The following is an 18,653-nucleotide window of genomic DNA, read 5'->3' as shown; positions in this document are numbered from 1 at the left end:
CTAGTCCCCTGGAATGAACTAACACTTCCCTGTCTGGGCCTTCCTATATATAACTAGGGCTCTCCAGCTCCCTCTAACTTCTGGGAGGCTAAACTACACCCTGACAGGCCTGACACCCAGATAATACAGGGAAAAACATGCACATGACATTTAATGCAATGCAACACATTAACCTGTGCAGTGCCCACCTTTACCTGGTGGGATACTACATCCAGGTTAGTTAAGCAGTACTGGAAGCTACGTTACTAGATTTTGAACTTATAGGGTACAGCCACTGAGGCAGTTTTGGAAGCCAAAATCAGATTGGCAGATATGACTTCTCCTCTTTCTTGAATTCACTCCTGGTCTTGGTTTCTAAAACTACATTAGGAAACCTGACCATGTAGCCATTCCCGTAGGTTGGGGCTACACAGAGATCTTGGTATTACCTGTTGCACGACTAAAGATCACTGTGTATCAGTGCATTAAACTGAAATAGGTCGCAGTGTGACTCACAAGTTGGCGCAAAGGTGAGCCCAGATTTTTTGCAATTCTGGAGTCGCAGTTGCGGGACCTAGTAAGTTGCGCTGATCACCATTCAGTTCAATGCCTGCACTGATACACAGTGAAGTTCCTGAGTAGACTCAATTTGGAGTAGAGGCACATTGCCTGAGCTCCAGCTCCTAGAAAGGTTCTTCAGAAGTAACTATTTCAAAAACAATGCTGTAAGGTGAGGGACAACAGCCAAGCCACCCATCACCAAACAACAATTATGCTAGTTTCATCTAAGTGCAGAATTGCCACCAACCAACTTGCCTCCATATCCTTGCTGGTGCCAGAGGAGAATTTCACTTAAAGCTTGCTGCTACCCAGTGTCACAAGCCAGCAGGTATGAACCCACTGTGCCACGTGTCCTACCTCCTCTAAGGGTGTTGTCTAAAAGAACACCTCGATCTTCACAGTACCCCTGATGGTGGGGATAGACTTTCCTGCGGGGAACACCAGGTCGCTACCTCGTGAGGAGGATAGGCAGCGGACCAGGAGGTACCTGAGAAGGGTACCAGAAGTACAGGCGTTGTCAGCAGGCTGAGTCATAACCAGTAGCAACGGTGCAGGACCAAAGGATGAGGCAGAAGAGAAGTCAGACAGGCAATAGGTCAGGGCAGGTGGCACAGGTACAGGTCAGGCAATCTGGATCGGCAACAGGAGTGTCAAGGCAAGCAGGCAGGGATCAAAGGGGTAGCAGAATCCAGGAACTCAGGAACACAAGCAGATATCAGGAAATTTAGCAGGACACAATGACCTTGACACTGAGGCATCTGGGAATGGGGCTGAGCCACTTATATATGTGCAGGAGGGCTAGGATTGGTTGGTGAGGTCAAATGATCCAAGCTATAAAACACAGGAAGTGATGCATGCCAGCCCTTAAGGAAATGCTGCTGGAAACAAGCAGCAAGCATACTGTGGCCAGGACTGAAAGGAAACACTGGCAGCAGATCACCGCTGAACACGACGCCTGGGAGTCCGGGACCGTGGCGGTAAGCAGGGGAACAGCAGCGCACAGCAGCCACTGTTACACCCAGGAGCGTAGCTATAGGGGATGCAGAGGTAGCAGTCACTACCGGGCCCAGGAGGCTGAGGGGGCCCAAAGACCCTTGTGGTGCATACGAAGACACCAGTATTATAGATAGTGCATGCTGGTCAAGTTACACCTCTGGCTAGAGAGAAGGGGTTAGGTCAAGAATTTAGCATGGGGGGTCACCGCTTTAATTTTTGCCTCAGGTAGCCCGAAGGCTATGTGCTTCCCTGCCACTGGCCACAAAGCACTGAGGGAAGGGGGGGCCCAAGCTGAACTCTTGCACCAGCGCCCATGAGCCTTTAGCTACGCCCTGCTGCTACTGTATGTATTCCCAGTTCTACATTTCACTTAGTAAAAAAAATCTTTGTTACGTTTAACTCTGGCCTCATTCTTCAGTGCTATATTTCCACCCATCCCCAGGGAGCAACAGCCTGAAAGAGTACACAGTGACACAACACTTCATCAGGGCCACTGCCACTCCTATCCTCTACGTCAGCTCCTCAGGGAGTTGCTGCAGGTGTCGAAGCCAAGATCGTCATGTAGCCCCAGCCTTAAAGGGACACTGACAGGCCCTATAAACATATTTAGTTATTCCTATGCAGTCATAGATCTATTAAAGTGTATTCCAATCACATAAGAGTACCCCCTGTCCGCATTGTACACCATGTAAAAACAACTTTATATTCATCTGTCAATCACATTTCTTTATGCCCAAGGGGCGTTTTTTCACATTTCTTTATGCCCAAGGGGTGTTTTTTCTCATACCTTTGTGCCCAGCCGCGCCCCAACTGTCGTTTCCTACCGCCGCCCAGCTCATTATTATTCACTGCGCTGGGCGGCTCTTACATTCCCCGATCCTGTCAGATCCCGTGCATGCCCGATAGAGACTTATCGGCCTCAATCAGACCATCTGCGCATGCGCCGGATACCTGTATCCGGCACCCTCCCAAGCCTGAAATTGAATGCGCCTGCGTCCCGTTTTCTTCTATGCGGCTGCTCTCTGTCTCCTGCTGCGCCTGCGCCGGGTCTCTCCTCCAAGATGTCATCCGAAATTCTGATAGTTAATGCGCCTGCGCCAGGCCAAGAAACTCTTCTCCCACCCTCATTGCGCGGGATCTGACAGGATCGGGGACTGTAAAAGCTGCCCAGCGCAGTTAATAATAATGAGCTGGGCGGCGCTAGGAATCGACAGTTGAGGCGCGGCTGGGCACAAAGGTATGAGAAAAAGCGCCCCTTGGGCATAAAGAAATGTGAAAAAACGCCCCTTGGGCATAAAGAAATGTGATTGACAGATGAATATAAAGTTGTTTTTACATGGTTTACAATGCGGACAGGGGGTACTCTTATATCATTGGAATACACTTTAATAGACCTATAACTGCATAGGAATAACTAAATATGTTTATAGGGCCTGTCAGTGTCCCTTTAAGGAAGCAATGAAATGGGAAAACTATACTAAGGTAAGAACTGTATGAAGAGCAAACATCAAGGTCAGTACAGAAAGGTTCTGCAGTACTTCATGTGGGATGGTAATTTATTGGAACTACATAGGGGGAACCTTTTTATAGGAGATGCATGTTTTTGGGGGATAGCCCCCTTAAAGGGGTTGTCTCACTTCAGCTAATAGCATTTATTATGTAGAGAAAGTTAATACAAGCAACTTTCTAATGTTTTTGTATTATTCATATTGCTTCCTTTGCTGGCTAGATTCATTTTTCCATTACATTATGCACTGCTCGTTTCCATGGTCACGACCACCCTGCAATCCATCAGTGGTGGTCGTGCTTGCACATTATAGGAAAAAACACCAGCCTATTTTGTTACTGGGTTCCTATGTTTGTGAATATACAACATGGCTAACCTCTTACTCTGTACATATCCACTGCATACAGTCCAACATGTTAGTAATGCACTAAAAGGTAGTATGGCTTAACAGGGTTGTCCAGGATTAGAAAACTATGGCTGTCCACAGGTTGTGTGCAGTATGGCAGTTCTGCCTTATTGTTTCCAAAGGAGCTGACCTGCAATTCCACACACAATCTATGGGCAGAACAACCCCTTCACTGACAAGGAGAAGCAATTCTCAGGCTGCACAGTAAAGCCCCTCAGCCAATGATTGGGTAAAAAGGCATCTCCAGGCAATTCCTAATTCCTACATGTCAAGAAAGGACCACAAAGCAGAGTACAGAGGGGACTCGGCAAGCATCAGAACAGGAGCAGGTGGACTTGGAGAAGGTGAGTAGGGCTTCTTTAAAATTGTGTCCTACTTTACAGTTTGCCACAAATGTTTAACCCCTTGGAAAAATCCTTTAAAGGGACACTACCATGATTTTTTTCTCTCACTATATAAATATATTAAATGGAAAAAATTTAAAAAAAGGGCGGATGGATGGTTTTCTGGTTATAATTTTGTTGAAGTCACTCCATGTATTCTACTTTCTGTCCTGGTTTTTTAACTTCCTCCTGTGTTTGTCCTTTTAGCACAGAAAACAGCCTCACCTAACTTTCTCAGTCAAACCATTCACTGTGACAAAGAGAGGGGAGGGCGGTGAATTGGCATGTGCATTTCTCTTCTGTGGACATCTTTTTCTAGGCCTATTAACAGAACAGTAGAGCTGTCATCCTAAATCTGTTAATGTACTATTTCACTAATAGATAACATCTTCCCTCATGGCAGCAGGAAGCTAAACAATGGGTTACCTATCTATATAGTTTTATCTCTCTTTGCTGACTGCCACAAAAGACAAGGCTTTGTATTTCATTTCCAATAACATTAAATGTAAAAAATGAATAAAAATGGGTGGATGGTTTTCTGGTTATCATTTTTTTTAAGTCACTCCTTGTATTCTACTTCCTGTCCTGGTTTTTTAACTTCCTCCTGTGTTTGGACTTTTAGCACAGCACACATCCTCACTTAACTTTCTCAGTCAGACCATTCACCTGTCCATTTCCATGTGTATTGGTAGAATTAGTAGGAATTAATGAGCTTAAACTGTTGTGTAATTCTCCATTAATTTTGCACATGGTGACGGAATAAGAATTCTCCCAGGAAAGAATGGACTCTATATGTTAAACTGCATGTTCATGATCATAAGACAGGAATCAAGTCTCTAAAGAGAAACCTACAACCACACATATCCCTGAAGGTCTGAAGAAGACAGCCACAAGGAAACAGCTGCTATATGGAGCTCTGCCCTGGGACCTAATTAGTGAGAAGCAAGTAGACTGCCGGAGATGGGAGCCCTTATACAGTGCAATACAGCTGGCAGGGAAGGGGGCACAAGTCAAGCAAATGAATACAGAGGAAACCATAGCATGTGAGCAAGATAGATAGATATGAGATAGATAGATTGATAGATAGATAGATTTTTACATTAATAAATTAATAATGATTGATAGATAAATAGATAATAGATTGATTTTTTTAATCACTAATGATACATATATAAAGATAGATTTTAAAATAAATAATGTGTGGCTTTAAGAAAAAGCAAAAAATGTCCAGTGGCACTCACTAATGGTGAGTGCCACTGGACTTTTTTTGCTTTTTCTCAAAGCCACACTTTAGTTTTCTCTATAGTTGTATCAGTGGAGCACCGCCAGGTTGTGAATACATGCACTCTTGCTGCCAATCAAGTGGAAATCAGTGTGTTATATAGAAATCAGTGTGTAGTGCCACTTAAACTATTCCTTTTGTTACATTTAAAATAAATAATGATTGATAGATAGGTTGATTTTTAAATCAATAATGAAAGATAGATAGATAGAAAGATAATAGATTGATTTTTAAATCAATAATGATACATATAAAGACAGATTTTAAAATAAATAATGATTGATAGATAGATAGATAGATAGATAGATAGATAGATAGATAGATAGATATGAGATAGATAGATATATTTTTTATGAATAATGATAGATTGATTTTTAAATCAATAATGATACATATATAAAGATACATTTTAAAATAAATAATGATAGATAGATAATAGATATGAGATAGATAGATAGATAGATAGATAGATAGATAGATAGATAGATTGATTTCTAAATCAATAATGATAGATAGAAGCAGGCGGGCATCCTCCCTTCCTGCTAAACAACTGTCCAATTTCAGAAACAGCTACACCTACCTGGGCCTAGAAATCAGCCAATCAGGGAGTTTTAAGAAAGCCATGGAAACACTGAAAGACAAGGCGAGCAAAACCTTCTATGCCATCAGAAGGCATCTGTATCACCTTAAAGCACCAGTGACCGTCTGGCTTAAAATCCTTGACACCATCATCGCCCCAATCCTCCGGTATGGCAGCGAAGTCTGGGGCCCAGACATATACCCAGATCGGGCAAAGTGGGATTCTGGGCCAACTATTCCACCTAGAACTCTGCAAACACTTTCTCCAGGTCTACAGGGGCATCTCAAACAGCGCCTGTCGAGCAGAACTGGGCAGATTCCCACTCTACTTTGCTGTACAGAAAAGGGGCGCTATCATCTTCATAGCAGCAGTCCCAGCTCCTACCATCACAAAGCCTTGCTACACCAAGAAGCCCCAGAAAAACAAAGCACCCTGCAACAAGTCACCCAAACCCAGCCTGCCCAAGCCACCAACCAATACAGCCTGACAAAGGGCGAAATCCAGAGGATGATACACAAGTACAAAGAGGAGTATATTAGCGTCTGGAGGAATGACATAAGAACATCCCAGAAACTGACAGTATACCAGAGCCTGCAGAGGGAGTACAAACTGGCCCCATATCTGGAGAAACTCCCCAATCGAAAAGACCGACAGATCCTGAGCCGGTACAGACTGAGCACCCACAGCCTGCTCATTAAATCCGGGTGTCACCGACAGAGGTACATGCCCAGGGAGAGCAGACTGTGCCAACAGTGCAACCAGGATGCTGTGGAGGATGAGGCTCATTTCCTGCTGCGGTGCCTCAAATACTCAGCAGTGAGGGAGACATACTTCAGGAGACTGTCTGATCTCTGCCCAGACTTCACCTCCATGGAGGAGGAAGAGAGACTCTCCATACTGCTGGGGGAAGAGGAGAACACTGTGGCCATAGCAGCACAGTATATTACTGCCTGTCATAGACTGAGAGGAGCCTGATATAGCATGGACTCCTATACCACCACCCTGTATATGTCCTCATCCCCCAACCCTACCCAATTATTTCCCACTTGCTTTGGCAATGCTAAAATGTATTTAGTCCTGCCAATAAAGCTGATTTGATTTGATTAAAGAAAGATTTTAAAATAAATAATGATAGATAGATAGATAGATAGATAGATAGATAGATAGATAATAGATTGCATTTTAAATCAATAATGATACATATATAAAGATAGATTTTAAAATAAATAATGATTGATAGATAGATAGATAGATAGATAGATAGATAATAGATATGAGATAGATAGATTGATTGCTTTTTAAATCAATAAAGATAGATAGATAGATAGATAGATAGATAGATAGATAATAGATGTGAGATAGATAGATAGATAGATAGATAGATAGATAGATAGATTTTTAAATCAATAATGATAGATAGATAGATAGATAGATAGATAATAGATTGATTTCTTAAATCAATAATGATACAGATATAAAGATAGATTTTAAAATAAATAATGATTCATAGATAGATAGATAGATAGATAGATAGATAGATAAAATAGATATGAGATAGATAGATAGATAGATAGATAGATTGATTTTCACATCAATAATGATAGCTAGCTAGAGAGATAGATAATAGATATGAGATAGATAGATTTTAAAATAAATATTGATAGATAGATAGATACTAGTGTTGATCGAGCACCAAAGTGCTTGTGTGCGCTGGCCAAACACATTGGTATGCTTGGGTGCTCTACCAAGCACAATGAAAGTCAATGGGAGAACCCCAGGCACCCCCTGCTCGGAAGAGAAAAGAGTGTCTGGTTCACAAAAAAAGTTTTGATATTGATGGAAAACCCACAGATGTGAAGTAACTTTGAAGCTTACTGGCTCTCAGTCAGATGAGAGCTGGCTTGGAATGTCTCATAGTGCACAACGCTGCCATGGTAAGGTATGCTGACTAAGCCTGTCATCTGTCTCATGGATAGATTGATGGCTTCCACATACCTGGCTTTTGTCATATAGCCTTTGTGTGGTTGTCTATTGTATGTTATAGATAATAGGAGTTCAATACGCATTCAGCCATCCTCTTAATGCTGTTTCCAAACCATTTTGATGGGGTTTCCATCAATTTCTAACCTTTTTTTGTGTACCATTCATCCTCTCTACTTCAGAGCAGGGGGTGCCTGGTTTGATACTGGGGTCTCCCATTGACTTTCATTGTATTAAATTATACTCAAGCACCCGCAGTATTCGGCCGAGCACTGCAATGTGCCGAGCATAGCGATTCACTGTCACGGTAGGTGGGGGAAGGTAAGATAACCAAATACAACAAAACACCAGGCTAGGCCCCAAAGCTAGGGAACAGAGAAAGGTCACCACCTGACAATCCCTGAGTCTTGTCTTTCCCTTACTGCTGACAACATGAGCAAATCCTAAAGGTGGAAGTGCTCATGCGCTGGAACTTAAGCCCTGCTGAAACTGTAACAAACCCTCACCTAGGGAGCTGGGGATAAAACAACCGGTTCCTAGCGCTTGGTGCAGGAACCAGTGTCTTCCTGAGGCCTAGCCAGAACACACAACAAAAGGGAGGGAAAAGGACTTAGCTTAAGATGGACGGGGAGCAGGAGATCCACCAAACACCAGCAAGGTAATGATCACATAATATGCAAATATTGCGCACTGAATACAGGCGTGGGATAGATTATAGTGCTATATATTCGTTTTTAGAATATTCGTCATTTTTTCCATCTGAACACATGATTCCTCCCTGCTTCTTGCTTGTGGGCCAATGAGTCATTGGCCCACAAGCAACTTAACCACGGAGTAATCATGACTTCAGATGGAAAAAAAATTAAGAATATTCAAAAAATTTACATATAGCACTTTATTCTATAGTGCTATATATTCGTTTTTGACCCACGCCTGTATTGAGAACGCAATATTCGCATATTAATACGAATACTTATTAGCAATCTGCCAAAAAATCGGGCAGTGTAATACAGGCTTAAGCTTGGTTCCACTTATAATGACCTCTTTATGTCTTAGGGCTTTATTACACTAACAGATTCTGACCAATCATTGGTCAGATGACAGTTTACACACATAGATCTTTTGTTATACACACCAACTATAGATCTGATTGGACAGAAACTGGTCAGATAATCTGTTGGTTTAATACAGCCCTTAGCTATAGATTTACATGGGACTGCACCTTCTGCACCATCTTATCTTGGTTATTAGTTACAGGCATGCAGCAGAAGGTGAGGCAGAGATAGAAGACCTGCGAAAGGAGGGAGCAGAGCTTTGGAGGGGCGGAGGCAGCTCAAGGGCATTTGTTTCTCCTATTACCTGTGCTGCATCCTTACGTCAAGCTGGTAGGACAAAGTGCTTCATCATTTTGATCAGGAAGGATTCCCTCCTCCTCCGCCTCCCTCCAGGATCCCCCTCCACCCACTGTAGCTTTCCCATCTAGAGAAGTCTAGCGCATCCGTCGCCTTAGTTTGGAGAAGCCAGATTAGGATGCTGGGCAGGTGCAGGGGAACGCTGCTCACCTCCCCGCTGACGTCACAGCAGAGGATCAGCCGGAGCCGAGGATGAGTGTGGTCAGGGAGGCTGCAGAAGGACTGAGGAGGCAAACTAGATGGCTGCAGGAATATGCCAAGAGAACACAGACAGACATATGGATGGACGGACAGAGACATGATAGATGGATAGATAGATAGATGGATAGATAGATAGATAGATAGATAGATAGATAGATAGATAGATAGATAGACGGATAGAAAGATTATAGTTACGAAAGATAAATTATACAATAAAATAAATAAGTTTCATTGGTGGGATAACTACTTCAGTTACTAAATTAGAAGATAAACCACTCTGAATAGAGATAGATAGATAGATAGATAGATAGATAGATAGATAGATAGATAGATAGATAGAAGACACCCATATACTATAGCACAGGTAGCTTGCTCAACACTGCTACATCACTTATTCACATATTACTCCCACTGATTCATCTAATCTCCCAGTATCAATCTTCAGCAGAACTAGATTGTCCATTTCACAAATGATGACAATATCTTATAGAACATGTGTATACTGTATACACATAAATACATAGATAGATAGATAGATAGATAGATAGATAGATAGATAGATAATAGATAGATAGAAAGATAGACAGAGATATAGATTAGACAGACAGACAGATAGATAGATAGATAGATAGATAGATAGATAGATAGACAGATAGATAATAGATAGACAGATAGATAAATACACAGATAGATAGATAGATAGATAGATAGATAGATAGATTTTGAAATCAATAATGATAAATATATAAAGATTGATTTTTAAATAAATAATGATTGATAGATAGATAGATATTAGATAAATAGATAGATAGAAGAAGAAATAGATAGATAGATAGATAGATAGATAGATAGATAGATAGATAGATAATTAGATAGATAGATAGATAGATAGATAGATAGATATTAGATAGATAGATAGATAGATAGATAGATATTAGATAAATAGATAGATAGAAGAAATAGATAGATAGATAGATAGATAGATAGATAGATATTAGATAGATAGATAGATAGATAAATAGACAGAGATATAGATAGATAGATAATAGATAGATAGATAGATAGACAGAAATATAGATAGATAGATAGATAATAGATATAGATAGATAGATAATAGATAGATAGAAGAAGTAGATAGATATTGGATAGAAAGACAGATAATAGACAGATAATAGACAGACAGCTAATAGACAGATAATAGACAGACAGATAATAGACAGACAGACATATAATAGACAGACAGCTAATAGACAGACAGTTAATAGACAGACATGGGCTGTCAGAGGTGGTGACAGCTTCCCCTGACACTGAGGGCAGCAGCAGCAGGACTATATGTGAGGAATAAGTGAGATGATGGGAGTCAGATATGGATGACATCATCCTGTCAGCGGCTCCTCCTCGCTCCCGGCTGTGAGGACTGTGGCAGGTGCCCGGTGGGCAGAGCGCACAGTAGTGGTACAGACCAGAGACATGTGTCACTTTATGGGGTCATCCTCCATAGGTTGCCTGTGTGTGAATGATCCCAGCCTCTGATGCCTATAAATGGGGATCCTCTCTAGAGAAGCAACTGGTGCATGGCCAGCCTCCTCACGTCAGCTCCAGGCAGGGGGTGGGCGGGGCCGAGCTCCATCCCCCCCCATCTCCAAATGGTGCGACCCATCCCAAGCTCTTCCCTTCTTCTCTTCCCTTCCCTTCTCTCTCCGGCTCTGCTAAGTGTCAGCGGCTGGAACTTATTGGCAATGCCTAGTTCTCATCACTCCCCACCCAGGATTTCCCAAATATCCCATTAATCTACAGTCTCCAATGGTTTTATTCAATGTAGGATGGGAGTTCATCTGAACGGAAGATATATTCTACTGGCGCTCGCTGTGCACATAGGTGAGTGCTCTCAGCCCCACTGCCTGCCATCGCCATCATATCCGTTATTACTCGGATCCTCCATCCTTAACCCGTGTAGGAATGAACGATCACCTGTCAGAGGTGGCAGCTATCGTCTCTGCCTTTGTCCAGCGTTATTGGTATTTTCTCTATAATTATGATAATTCACACTGTGCGGCATGTACAGATGACACGGTGGGAACTGGGGAGGAAATGGAGGGGGCCAAATGCAAAAGAACCAGATCGAACTAAATTCGGGCTGTTTTCCTAATATAATGGCATGTTTCTATGATTTTTTTTGTATATATATATATATATATATATATATATATATATATATGTAACTATATGGTTAATATCAGTCTATTTTTCGATTATCTGTATCTGCACATGTGTCTATTTAATATCTATCTATGCAGTTATCTATTTCATGTTTTATCTTCTATCGTTTGGTTTAATATTTATCTATACATGTATCCATTTAATGTCTATCAAGGCATGTATCTGTTTCATGTTTCTATGTATCTCATATCTATTTAATCTTTATTATTTATCTATCTTTATTCTAATATCTATTTATGCATCTAATATTTATATCTAAATTTATCCATATAATTTCTATGTTTATGTCTATCTGTTTCTGTGTTTCTACCTCATTTACATCTATTTCTCTCTCAAATATTTATCTATACATGTCTCCATGTAATATCCATTTCATGTTTCTATATGTTTCTGCCTCATATCTACCTATCTATCCATCCATCTAATATTTATCTATACATGTCTCCATGTAATATCCATTTCATGTTTCTATATGTTTCTGCCTCATATCTACCTATCTATCCATCCATCTAATATTTATCTATACATGTCTCCATGTAATATCCATTTCATGTTTCTATGTTTCTGCCTCATATCTACCTATCAATATCCATTCATCTAATATTTATCTATACATGTCTCCATTTAATATCTATTTTGTTTTTATGTTTTTACCTTCTATCTCTATCTATCCATCCATCCAAAATTCCTCTATACATGTATTCATTTAATAATAATTCCTCTTCTAACCATTGACATAAATCGTGTCAGTGAGGAGCCTATGTTACTGGAATCTTTTAGGAAGGGCTTGTGCCTCCAGCAGGGCAGGCTTAGACCTCCTAGATGTGTGTGTATGGTGACCAGGGAGAGCAGTGCATTTCCCATAGAGCCACTATGGCACACACACCATTGGCCAGGATTGCATTCAGTCAGCTCACTGACTCACTGCTGCACTTGGCATCTCTTCGGTGACGAATAGGCCCCAGTGACAGCAGCTCTTCCCTAGCACAACAATGCCCCCCTGAGATAGGGAACCTGGGTGATCAGAGGATGAAAAGAAAAGCGTCAATTAGCACCTCCAGTAAGGAGAGAAACCTATACAGACAATTAAAACTCCAAGCCCCGACTAATGAAGCTCGGGACAAAGAGCAGGAGCCATCCTGATGTGCCCAGCCCTGCACCCTGGTGACTGCCAGGCGTCAGCATTGACTTTACACCAGTAATGACATTAGCAGACATCAACACTTTTCCCACTGCCTGCTAATTGCAGGAAGACCAGGCTGCTGCAACCTGAGAACAGCATTATTAGCAGCTTCCCTCTGCCAGGAGCAGGCTCCTCGTGCTGCTGGGAAATGGCCAAACGAAAAAGAATAGAGATTTATTATCTCCATATACAGTATATATATATATATATATATATATATATATATATATATAGATATATATATATATATAAAATGTGTATATACAGTATATATATCAAATGTGTATATACAGTATATATATAAAATATGTATATACAGTATATATATTATATATTGTACATATAGTAAGTATATGTGTGTATATATGTATATATATATATATATATATATATATATAAAAGACCACGGCAATTGGTGAAAAAATGTGTAGTCCTTTATTCACCTACATATAATGTGTATAAACATATATGGTAAATATATATATTTAAATGTGTATATACAGTATATATATATGTATATATATAAAAATGTGTATATATATATATATATATATGTATATATATATATATATATATATATATATACATTTTCACAATTATAAATTCGACAATGTGATATTACATTGGTTTGAGCAGTTTTATATGTTTGTACTGGAGTCATTCATAATGTTGGGTTCTTGAATTGCCTGGGGTGTTCGTTTTTTCCATGTTTGGCACATTCTGGGTCACAATGAATATTGTAAGCTGTATGATATATTTTGCTTTTTATAGACTGGTTATCTACTATGTGCAAGGGCTGAGGTGCACCAGGGAAAGGCCATGGTTTATAATGTCTATACCCAGCACCATTGCTCTTACATCTTTTTTGTAGAAGGTAGAATTGTTTTTTGCTATAGGGGCATTTCCTTGCCCGCAGTGATTTTTCCTAGAGGATCTCCTAGGTTGGCACAGGTTTGTGGTGCCAGGATGGCTGCATAGTGTGTGGGTGCAGCTAGGATCAATCTATATTAACGGTAGTTATATCTGCTAGACTCCAGAAAGGGCCATTGACTGGAAAACAGTCTGATCCAAGAGGAGTCTTTATTGGTTTCAGCCTGGTATGAAATAAAGATGTCATGCCATATAGTAGGACGCATGCGCAGTAATGAGCAGTTGGGGTTCCTTTAGCTTGTTTGTTAGGGTGGCATTCATATTCATGGAGTGTCGATCTGTCGGATTCATAGATGCAGTGTATTGTCACCCCCTTCCATTAGAGGGAGGAGGGGCTGAAGCATCCCAAATCTATTCCACGCACAGAAGAGGTTGTCACCTTCATACCCAGCACTATATGTCCCTTCACAAGTCACCTATATGACATTTCCACATCCCAAACCAGTCATATAATACTGGATTGCCTTGTCAATTAAACTAGTTGACTTTGATTGACCGATGAGATCGGTGCAATTTGAAGCATGAGCTGTAAACATTGATACACTGAACATGTAGTCCATATATTCCATTTAAGATCGTTCAGTGGATCGCCAGAGCCTCCACTCCTGGCTTGGGTGCAGTGGGTAGACCATGTAGGGCAGAGCTGGAGTCTGCTGGAGCAGACCATGAAAGAGACCTGGTAATGTCTGCATGGATTATTAATGACAATCTGCCTGGATGCCTCTGTAAGGGGAAATGCACAGGAGCCATACACCAAGCAGGCTGCCACTTTATGTGGTGGATGCAGATAGTGTGTGAAATACCACAGACCACCCCCCCCCCCTTCCCCCACACTGACTGCAGCATCTAACGTCGTATCCAAGGGAATGTTAATGTGGAATAGCTGTTATCCGCCGTAGAGTGCGGCATGGGGAATATTACAGGATCCATCTCTGAGAAACGTTCTGCACGAAATGGATGTAATTGTCCCCAGATCCAGCAGTTATTTCATGTTCTGGAGAATGCTTCATCCTTGCCTGGCGTCGCCTGTAAAATGATCCTTCATTTCAGAGTCGGAAATCATTTTGTGACAATGTATTTATTCTCTGGAATCACAAGGAGGAGCAGATATTACACTAAAAGCCAGTGTCAGGGACTGGGGGGTCATCTGCCTCCAAGCCTAGAAATAAAAAATCAGGACATTGGCTAATATTTACCTGTGAAAATAATATTCATCGTGATCATCGCTAAATATATATATCGTATGCCTATATGTTTATCTGTTTATCCATTCATCTATCCATTACCTACCATATCTTATGTTTATTATACGATATATAAATATATGTATATACATAAGATGTATAAATATATGTATAGACATACGATATAGAAATATATGTATATATAGATATATATATATAGATATATATATATATATATATATATATATATATACACACACGAATATATCTAATGTCTATATTTGTCTGTTAAGGATAGATAAATGGATAACCTTTTTATTATTTATCTACCTATCTCTTATATCTATATATTTAATGTCTATGCATGTCTATGTGTATACAGTATATACATGTTCTATAAGAAATCTATCAGATATCCTCATAATTTGTGAAATGGACAATCTAGTTCTGCTGAAGATGGATAGTGAGAAATTAGATGAATCAGGGGAGTAATATGTGAATATAAGTGATGCAGCAGTGTTGATGAAGTGACCTGTGCTGGGGGAATAGCGGTAAGGTGTGTGTGATGGGAGCTGTCCCGCTGACCTGGTGCTGATCTCTCTTCCAGCATACTTGGTGCAGGCAGTGAGGGCAGCAGGAAAGTGCGATGCGGTCTTTAAGGGCTTCTCCAACTGTATGCTTACCATGGGAGATAAAATGGAAACCTATTCGCAAAGCATGGACGAAGAGAAAAATCTCAACACCATTTGCTCGTAAGTCTTCAAAGCTAGTTTTCTTCTGTAAGAGATTGATGAATGACTGGCTGCACCACTGACGTCTACTGTCTACCACAGGCGCCACCCCCACAGCCACCATGTCAATGCAAGCCTCAACTTACACACACTCCTCTGCATGGGGAATTTACAGAACACATATATATATATATATATATATATATATCTATCTTACAATGAATCCATACACAATAACCATAGAAATGCAGTAGTATAGCTAATTGTAATATATATATATGAATATATATATATATATATATATATATATATATATATATAGTTTTATATATATATATATATATACACACACACACTACTGCTTATGCAATTAAAACATGGAATGAATTAATCATATTTCATAAAGCCAGAAAATACAAAACAATAAGTCAACAAAAATCTGCCAATCTTCCAACATCCTTAATAAAATAATTAATAAAACCATAAACGACCGCTAAATTACTCACACACATACAGACACTATACACACACACACCTACACACACACTAATTATATAAATATATATATATATATATATATATATACATACATATATATATACACACACACCTACACACACACTAATTATATATATATATATATATATATATATATACACACACCTACACACACACACACACAAACACACACACTAATTATATATATGTATATATATATATATATATATATATATATATATATATATATACACACATACAGAGATGTACATTAGATGTATGGTAGGCATATCGATATAACATGATAGACAGATGATATATGGAATGTAGAGTTTGGTCATCTGATGTTAGGATGCTGAGAGCTATGGGGGGGGGGGGGGGGGGGGGGGCAGACTACTTGTACTAGAGACAGTTTCCCAGCCCCTGAATATTCTCATTATTAGAAATCCAGGAAGACTGGAGCTCCTCAATGCCAGAGCATGCAGCTCCTCTGCTCCAGCTAGGACGTGGTCACACCGGGCAGATGGGGAGGGGGTGACAGGGGACAGGACAAGGCTGCAGACTGCACAGGGTCACACGTCTATGCTCCAGCTCCCCCGGGAATACACTCCTGTACATCACTGACTGCTGGAGACTTATTGGCTTTACAACCATGTTAAGCTGATAAATCTCAATTGATAGGAACCCCACGTGTCTTGAAGACCTGCTGACAATGGCACATGCTAGGACACTTCTGGCATCTCCAAGGGGCAGCAGTCAAATTGACAAATAATTGATAAATAACTCAATTTGCAATTTTACTCCTGGAAAATCATTTGCAAACTCATCTCTTTGTTCTCCTGCCTGATACATAGGAAAATAGTAACTTTATTATCACATAAACATATGGCAAAGGGCAATTCGAAATTCCACCATTGTACTATATATCTAATCTATAGTATAGTACAAGATAAGAGAATTAGAGATTTGTTTTATTCTTTATTTTACATACACAATATTTTAGAAGATTATACAATAAGGAAAGGCTTACCATGACCATTCTCACTGACACAAGAAATGATCCCCACACTTATTTGTAGCAGACAGCTCCTACATGACCACAAGGGGTGCAGTACGGTGAGAAATGGGCCAGCAATCCACTGACCATGTCCCTTTGTCCTGTCTCATTTAGGTACTGGAACGAATTCCATGTGTGTGCTGTCACAGTGCTCGCAGATTGTCATGAAGGGGCAGCAGACATGTGGGAGAAACTGAAAAAGGATTCCCAAAAACTCAACATTGAAGGCAGCTTGTTCCAAATGTGCGGAAGATCTAGCGGTTCCGCGGGGCCCAGAGCCACCCTGCCTTTACTCCTGCTGTTTCTATCTGCTCTACTTACCTGGATCTTCTAGTAGACCCAAAGCATCAGGAATCCGCCCTCACTCGCGCCACCTGCTGGATTCTAGAGGAAATACCTTATCCGTTCTCCGGGGACGTTGTGTTCTCTGTGACGTTTCCCATCTAGGATTGTGGAAAATTAAAAAAAAAATATATATTCTTTAATTTGTGTTTCGTTTGCCAAATGTTAACAAACAGTGAGCAACAACAGCCAAAACCGGACCTCAGCTTTACATCTTCAAACCAGAAACAGTGAGCCCTTTATCCTTTGCAAAGAAACTCAGGAAAGGCCCTGGGCCAACCAATAATAATAATAATAATAATTACAATAATAATATTAATAACAATAACAGGAGAAGAAGAGATGGAAGTGGGCTCCTCATGATTAAATAAACCATCACATGCAAAATAAGCCAAGGGACCAGTCACATGTGGAAGATGTGCTGTAGATGTTCACATGGTCTATCACTATCTAATGTTCACCATATCCCCTCTTCACAAAAACCATGTTTTCCTCATTGCAATGCAACTATGTAACCAAGGAAAGAACAGCACTGGCAAAAAGAGCACCAAGTAACTGGATGAATGGCCAAAGGATGAATGTGCAAATGATTGGGCAAGTATGATCCATGGACTGCTGAGGGAGTGAAGCTTTATCTGCTGTTGCCAAGATATATTTCAAAGTTCACTGCCTTCCTTTCTTTCTTTTCCTCGGTTTAGGTGTTACACATATTACTTAAGTATCCGACAGTGTAAACCACAAATGGGGGAGTAAATGTATAATCGTACAAAATAGTTATTATAAAAAAAATAAGAGATTTTGACAGAGAATTAAAGAGAGAGCCTTGATTTTAAAAAAATAAATAAATGTAATTTAACAGAAAGTTTATTATAAATTCAAATCAGCAAAAAAGAGATATTTGCTACAAAGTATATAGTACAAGATAATTAATAAAATTATTGTTTCAAAGCCGCTGTGTTTTATTAGAAGTTTCTATTTGCTACCAAATGTTTGTAGAAAAGTATTGCCACAAGGTAGAGATTAGAAATGTGGAAATGTGAAGGGGGGATAGAGAGGGACTGTGAAAAAGAAAGGAAAGTGAGAGTCTGCGAAAGGTAGAAACAGAGAGGAAAAGGAGAAAGAGAAGAAAAAGAGATATAGAAGAGGAGGAGAGAAAGAGAACAGGAAAAGAGAATGGAAAATAGGAGAACGGGAGATGTGAGTCAGAGAAAGGAACGAAAA

At 40.1% G+C, this 18,653-nt stretch overlaps 1 protein-coding gene across 1 annotated transcript; it reads left to right on the top strand.

Moving 5' to 3' along the window:
- The first annotated feature begins 10,974 nt into the window (after positions 1-10,974).
- On the top strand, positions 10,975-17,959 carry NRN1 (neuritin 1). Its single transcript, XM_044295066.1, has 3 exons — positions 10,975-11,165; positions 15,412-15,556; positions 17,205-17,959. Exons 1-3 carry the CDS (start codon positions 11,111-11,113, stop codon positions 17,422-17,424), a joined length of 420 nt encoding a protein of 139 aa, XP_044151001.1. The 5' UTR covers positions 10,975-11,110; the 3' UTR covers positions 17,425-17,959.
- Positions 17,960-18,653: the final 694 nt, after the last annotated feature.

Source organism: Bufo gargarizans, chromosome 5 (genome assembly GCF_014858855.1).
Source record: "Bufo gargarizans isolate SCDJY-AF-19 chromosome 5, ASM1485885v1, whole genome shotgun sequence".
NCBI classification, from domain to species: domain Eukaryota; kingdom Metazoa; phylum Chordata; class Amphibia; order Anura; family Bufonidae; genus Bufo; species Bufo gargarizans.
This window is presented reverse-complemented; position numbering and strand designations above follow the sequence as displayed.

Excerpts from the sequence above, each read along its gene's own strand:
- NRN1 (XM_044295066.1), top strand. The coding sequence starts at position 11,111 with ATGGGAGTTCATCTGAACGGAAGATATATTCTACTGGCGCTCGCTGTG. Across the intron at positions 11,166-15,411 it reads GGCGCTCGCTGTGCACATAG|CATACTTGGTGCAGGCAGTG; the intron begins GTGAGTGCTCTC and ends TCTCTCTTCCAG. Across the intron at positions 15,557-17,204 it reads AATCTCAACACCATTTGCTC|GTACTGGAACGAATTCCATG; the intron begins GTAAGTCTTCAA and ends TGTCTCATTTAG.